The sequence below is a fragment of the Pocillopora damicornis genome, chromosome 9 (genome assembly GCF_964200805.1).
Source record: "Pocillopora damicornis chromosome 9, jaPocDami1.2, whole genome shotgun sequence".
Taxonomy (NCBI): Eukaryota; Metazoa; Cnidaria; class Anthozoa; order Scleractinia; family Pocilloporidae; genus Pocillopora; species Pocillopora damicornis.
The window spans coordinates 22,271,618-22,278,976 of NC_142678.1; the positions used below are offsets into that span (position 1 = coordinate 22,271,618).

The 7,359-nt window shown below is 38.8% G+C and overlaps 1 protein-coding gene and 1 pseudogene across 1 annotated transcript; both read left to right on the forward strand.

Annotated features, from left to right (window-relative positions):
* Window positions 1–484: 484 nt before the first annotated feature.
* On the forward strand, window positions 485–1,483 carry LOC149040742 (neuropeptide FF receptor 1-like). The gene has a single exon (XM_089181443.1). The coding sequence runs from the start codon at window positions 485–487 to the stop codon at window positions 1,481–1,483; it is 999 nt and encodes a 332-aa protein (XP_089037569.1).
* A 2,543-nt stretch (window positions 1,484–4,026) lies between these two features.
* On the forward strand, window positions 4,027–5,260 carry LOC149040743 (neuropeptide SIFamide receptor-like; annotated as a pseudogene).
* Window positions 5,261–7,359: the final 2,099 nt, after the last annotated feature.

Below are 7,359 nucleotides of genomic sequence, written 5' to 3' on the forward strand. Positions count from 1 at the left end.
GTAAGTTCGAGGCTAGATTAAACTTTCGATGGCAACATAATTAAAAATAAATTCTGAATTGAAAAGAACATTGTAGATCTTTTCGCTACCAGCTGTCAACCGTTATTCTATATCAGTAAACATCTACGGCTGGGCTATTTCTGGAGCCATTGGAACAATGTTGATAATGATTATATAAAATCATATAGGATGAGCTCCTGCTCATAAACTTGAGAAAATTGTCCCTTTTGCCGACAATATTTGAAAAAGCATATCGATTGCCTAATTTCGGACAACAGCTGATTCCAAGCATATACTTTTCTTAGTTAGAGGTCTCAGGTGAAGACTGTCGATTTTCTAAAATTTTCCTAGGTATGTTCATCAATTAAACATGTAAAAGTTTCATCTATATAAGGTGGATAGGCTGTGTTTTCATCCAGTCGAGTTTAGGTACCCACCGCAAGGCTGTTGGCTGAAGAAAAACCTGATCTCTTGGTATCGAAAAATGTCTGCAAATGTGACAGCAATGGTGAATGGAACACAGTCCATGTCGAGCTGCTTCAACCCCACAGCGAGAAGAATTGGAGGAACCTTCGCCTACTGTCTGCTATTTGTTGTGTCGCTGGCTGCGAATACCTTCATTGGAATAATTGTCTATAGGACGAAAACTATGAGAACACCAATCAACATTTTGATTGTAAACATGGCAATCTCCGATCTGTTGTACCCGATTTTCCTCTTTCCTAAAATTTTTGTAGAGTTAAACACGGCCGGCAACTGGCTGGTTGGCGGTCCCCTTGGCCATGCGGCGTGTAAACTGAGTTCCTTCGTTTCAGATTTCTCAACTCTAGTGTCAATTCAGAGCCTGTTGTTGATCGCAGTGGATCGATTTGTAGCTGTAGTATTTCCTCTCCGTTCCCCACTGATCAGTTCAAAGAAGTGCCGGTACTTCATTCTCGTCATTTGGATCGTCGCCATGGCAGTCCATTGCCCATATTTGATCGCCCTTAAAGTTCTTGAGTATTCAGAAGGGCTAGTTTGTTCGATGCAGTGGAATGACACATTTGGAGAGTCCCTATCGTTGAAAACCTACATACTGGGAATGATCGTTGTTATCATATATGTCCCTTTGGTTTTGATTGCCATACTTTATTTTGTCATTTCCTTAAAAATTAAATCGCAGAAGATGCCAGGGAAGCAATCAGCTAACGCAAGAGAACGGCGTTTGAAGAAAGAAAGAAATGTTCTTAAAATGTCCGTTGCCATTGTCCTGGTGTTCGCCGTATGCTTCCTGCCATTCAGCATCTACGCCTTGCTGTTCTTTTATTCATCAAACATGGCTATGAGGTCATCTTGTGGTATGGAATACTTTAAAACTATTGCCTTTCTTCTGGCGCACTCGTACTGTGCTGTAAATCCTTGCATCTGTTTTATCTTCAGTGGTAATTATCGTCAAGGTCTCAAGAATCTCTTCGGTTGTTTTCCTACAGGCGAAGCTGCTTAGTTATCGTTTTCTCCCCAGCCTTCTGCATGCTGTTTGGATTTATTTATTTGATGTGGCTGAACATGCCCGCCGTTTCTTTATCCCTATTTATAGAGAATTTGAGCAGAGAAATTTTTGAGACGCGGGCAGCAACAGGAGAAAGAATAAAACTAAATCTGGCGCGAATTGACACTAATTCATCGACCGTAAGGAATAAGAACTTTTAACTTGCGGCTGCCGTCGGCGTCTGCCTTCGATGCTTAAGCTCTCTAATAACTACACTTATGAAGTAGTTGGTGCAGCGAAACCCATCCATCAACTGATTTACTGTTTGGTGACAACAAACTTTCCATATTTTACAACTCTGGCCATCTCTTTCTGACTTGTTGAAACTGTTCGTAATCCCTTTTAGAAGAGCCTCGCTATATTGCTTCTAAAATTTTTAACTTGGCACCCGAAAAAAGACAGCCCGTATGTATTTTCAACTGGTCAGGCAAAGTGACAATAGACGTTGTTGAGATAATGTGGGATCTCCTTAAGACACACGCCAGTGGCAACGCGTAATAAATTAAAGAAAAACTTTAGAGCTGAAGTTAATCAGAAAGGGAATACTGTAAACGTTGTAGCGGCAACGTGTAATAAATCAAAGAAGCAGCTTTAGAGTTGGAGTTAATCAGAAAGGGAAAACTATAAACGTTGTAGCGGCAACGTGTAATAAATTAAAGAAGAAGCTTTAGAGTTGGAGTTAATCAGAAAGGGAATACTGTAAACGTTGTAGCGGCAGCGCGTAATTGATAAAAGAAGAAGCTTCCGTGAGCACAATTCTTGGTACCTTCCGCCCAGTTTGCTCATGCAAGCTAGTTTCCTTCAAACGCCCCAATAGTTGTTTGAACTGTGGTTTCAGGATTTCCGGTTTTAATGTTTATATAACAATCATTTTAAATATTTTAGACTCAGCCTGTAAAATGAAAGATTTTTTTCGATCAATAAGCTGCCATAATTAGATGAGAAAAATAAAGTCTGATTTAAATCCAAGATGAAATAAATAAGATCAAAAAAAGCTATGCGGAATGGTTTTTCTCTCATAAGCTAAATTGTTATTACGGTTATTCCTCTCAAGTCCCATATTTATTGGATTGACGCCTCACCTCGATTATGGGCCCTCCCATCTACTTCTGCTTCACCCTCCCCACCCCCCTGCTTGCAAAAAAAAAATCGTGGTGTATAGGAGAAGGCTCTTCAGAAGGCGATGGTTAACGGTTAAAATGTCGGCCATTTTACGGCTAGCAGTTAACTTTCTTTCTTTGTGATTGCTAAGAAAATTTTTACTGTTAATTTTTTTTGCGACTAAAGGTTAAAATTTGCCAATTTTTCCGCCTAACGGCTAAACTGTTAGGCCGTTTTATGCCTAACGGTTAACCCGATCGAGAGCCTCTAAGAGGAGTACATGCACGACGTCGATTTAACCACGAACTTAAATGAGAATTCATTGTCGGCCGAAAACTGCAATCCCTTCCTGATAGATAATGCTGATGTTTTGAAATTGACTTTCATTACTGAGAGTTTTGCTAGAACGCAGCTTTTGAAAGGCTAACCCCAAACACTTAAAGTAAAGAGTGCTTCATCATGCTTCATGAGTGATAATCACTCAGTGGTTTTATTTTTTCTTAAAAGTGTCCCGTGGACTGGTAACGAATTAGCAGGTGATAACGTAGAAAACTGTCATACTTTCTTCTAGATTTCTCCTACTTTCCGGCTCCACCATAGTTGCCGACGTGTCTTCACAGTTTTCTACGTCACATGTAATATGATCGTTTTGGCCGCGCGCTTAATGGCGGTACTTTTTGGCCACCTAATCGTACTTTCAATGCACATAAAATTGGCCAAGAAGAACTCTCTAGGCGCTAAGGTCGATTATTTCTAACTTTAAAAACAGCTATTAACCAGAAAATGCAAAAAAAATTTCTCGTCACAGGCACTTTAAGACATGATCCATGACAACAAACCCAAACAATTTAAAAATTCAAACATCCCTTTTATAATTTCTTTTTTCACCTGCCGAAATGAGTTAAAGAATTCTAGGTAATTAGAGTTAAGTGCCCATGACACGAAATTTTTTTAGCGTAAATATTTAGCTTATTATGTGTAAAAACCAATTCCCATAAAAGAAAAATTTAAAAAAACTTAAAACTCGGTTTTTTCGGGCCCTAAAGCGCTTTTATTTTGTCTTAAAAGTGTCCCGTAGACTGGTAACGAATTAGCGGGTGATAACGTAGAAAACTGTGAAACTTTCTTCTAGATTTGTCCTACTTCCGGCTCCACCATAGTTGCCGACGGCAATTTTAAAAACAGCTATTAACTGGAAAATGCAAACAAAATTTCGTGATCTATGACAACAAACCCAAATAAAGACCTAAAATAATTGGTTTCAGTGTGAATCATCAAAATGAAATATTCAAATTTTCACATCACTTCCACAGCAAGCGGTAATACATATAGAGGTGTTTGTGACTTCCATAAGATAATACTTGACTTTAACAGTGACTGAAGAACGCGTCTACGAAATGTCCACGAACTTGAGCGCAACAATTAATGCAACTCTGCCGTCGAACTGCTATAATCCCACAGCATTGAGGATTGGGCACACAATTGCTTACTGCGTAATATTTATTATTTCTGTGGTTGGAAATTCCTTTATTGGAATAATTGTTTACAAGACAAAAACCATGCGAAAACCCATCAACTATCTAATTGTGAACATGGCTATGTCAGACCTACTGTTCCCGATATTCTTGATCCCGAAAACTGTAGTAGAGATACATGACGATGATTGGCCCATTAGAGGCCATCTTGGCGAGGTTTTGTGTAAGCTCGCTCCTTTTTCAGCCGATCTCTCCTCTGCTGTGTCAATCCAGAGCCTTGTGCTCATAGCAGTGGATCGATTTGTAGCTGTGGTATTTCCCCTCTGTTCCCCGCTCTTCAGTTCAAAATTGTACCGCTTCTTTATTCTCGCCACGTGGATCATCGCCATGGTTACATTCATCCCGTATCTGGTCGCGTTCAAGCTGGTCGAATATGATCATGAGTACAAGTGTGTGCGGCAATGGATGCGTGTTTTTGACGATTCCTCGTCGGTGACAAAATACTTTATGGCACTTTTTAATGCATTTTTTTTATATTCCCTTCGTTCTGATGTTTATTCTATATCTTGCGATTTTTTTGAAACTGAAGTCCCAGAGAGGACCAGGCGAACACTCAATGAACGCTCAAATTCAGCGCTTGAGAAGGGAGAGAAATGTGCTGAAGCTTTCCATTGCTATTGTGTTAGGGTTCGCTGTATGCTGGATTCCATTCAGTATTTTTGCATTAGTACGTATGTTTGCAGATGAAAACAATGCTACAATGTCCTGTGGATTCAAACAGTTATTAGAGCAAGTTGCTCTGTTACTGAGTCGAACAAATAGCGCTATGAACCCCTGCATCTGTTTTATTTTCAGTGGAAATTATCGCCAAGGTCTTAAGAATCTCCTCGGCTGCTGAGTGAGTTGCCAGGGCTAATAAAGATGCAATGTAACATCGTGGCAGCCGCTTTGGAATATAATAAGAATTGTTTGTAAACTGAACTGAAACTAAATTAAATACATCATTATGAAAAGTAAAGAACATCCACACTTAAGGGTTTAGAAACAAATCTGTCGCCGTAAAAACATTTTTTCCTAGGGGTGAACCGTTGATATGCATTAAGGAATTCTGTCAACGTTGCATTAGAAACAACTATGAATAAAATATATTAATCAAGTAGTATCTGATAAAATCTTACAGTCATGTGCATTAGAAAGGGTTTTAATTCCTGTCGGATATAGAATATCATCTTCATTTGGATTATATTATAAATACTATACAGAACACAGGGAGAAACTTATCATTTTATCAATCACTTTATCGTAGATATGACCATATCAGATGTATTAATCCAAATTTTCTAGATTCCGAACGCTCAATCACCAACTTTGTTTCGTGAGGAAACATTTACTGTGCATCATATATTGCTTACTTCTAGTAAGAATACAATGTGAGAAAGTTTTTAATTTGGCCTCGTTTGTTCAATCAGGTGCTCATACTGGTAAAACATTAGCAAACACTTACATGGAGATTCAAAAATAGGACGCGATATGCTGGCGACATCCTGACGCAATTATTAAATAGTTGATTCTCTCAATCGTATATTGTGGGTGGAAAAATATCTGAAAGAGGAAAGCTACTGACAACAGAATATAAATGTTTGTATTCTCTTGCTACTGATTAAATAATTCTGTTCAAATAGAGTCCGAATAGTAACATTCAGTAAATAAAGTTTCCTTGTCTTCCCTCCCCCTCAATTTATTCATGAATCTCGCCTGTCGAAGGCTTACAGTCAGCAAAGACAGGCGAGGAGGCGGGCGCATAAAAGATGGCACGCAGAGGTTTCCTTGGACGTAGTTTCGTTTTATATTTCCTAATTGAAATAAGAGAAAGGGCTGCCAATGACTCACTTATTTAGTACAAAATTGTCGAGAAATCATGACTAGTTAATGAGATGAAAGAGATCACGGATTCTTGTACACTTTACCCCCCTACAATTCTGATTAAGATTTCATATATAATATAAACATATTCAAATTAAATAAAGACAGACGAAATCATATGAACATGTTCAAATAAAGACAGACCGAATTTAATGACTTCTTACTACAGGCTTCAGATAACACCCAGTTTTCATGAAGCATAATGGGGGACGAATTTTAAAAATGTCTTTTTCCTTTACACTTTGGCCGTCAGAATCGAGAAAATGTCAGATCTGTGAAATTAAGTCATCTGTGTCGGAAATTCGCTCTCGTGTAATTGTATGAAAATTTCCCAAATGCTTCTGATGGAAAAAGTAACATTATCTATTCATCAGACAAAACAGTGATATGGTCTTGTGGATTTTAATATTTCACGGAGATTGTCCAATTTTTGATGTACTCATACTGTGCTGTAAACCTCTGCATTTGTTTTATTTCCATTGGACATTACCGTCAGGGTCTTAAAAATCCCTTCATTTGCTTCTCCATAGCGCTAAGGGCTAATCAGGTTGCGCCGCCGTAGCTAAGCCTCGCACTATAAAATGCTCATCAGTCGCAATCAAGGATAAATTTCGTACTGACCGTTTTAATCAGAACTTAAGGAAAGTCAAGTTTACAGTAAAAAAATATTTTTTTAGTAAAATTTCTTAGTTGAATAAAGGCCTATTTACACGGTACGACTTTGTCGCATGGGACAAGCTTACGACAGGCCTACGACAAGAATTGTATCGTGTAAATCAAACCTACCACTCGCGTACGACTGTCGTGCACGTCACGAAAAATGTCGTAGGATTTTAAAACATGTTTTAAAACGCTGCGACAATCGTAGCCCAAATTGATAGAAAATGACGTATTTTGTGACAAATTTCTACTGAGTAGGGGAGGAAGGTGAAATTTTCTTGCGTCAAAATGGCGGAGGAAGTCGCCTCCGGAAAGTCGAAGACTGCTTCCAAAGCGAAAAATACATTCTCAGATGAGGAAACAGAGAATATGATATCACTGTGGAGCGAAGAAGAGGTTCTTTTCCTTCTCTTGCAAATTATTGAAACAATGACCGCGGCCGAAACGAGTGGAATAGCACGCGATTTTGGCATGTCGTAGGTGAAAATGTCGTGCGCGTGTAAATTGTCCTAAGTCATGTCGTAGGCCTGTCGTAAGCTTGTCGCATGCGACAAAGTCGTACCGTGTAAATAGGCCTTAACAAAGGTGAACTTTGTCGATTGTCAGTTTGATGTTTTTAAAAACTATGATGATAAAGACGTTCATTGGTCCCTCTTGAAACTGATCGCTCAT

Coding starts and splice junctions, on each gene's coding strand:
- LOC149040742 (XM_089181443.1), top strand. CDS start 485: ATGTCTGCAAATGTGACAGCAATGGTGAATGGAACACAGTCCATGTCG.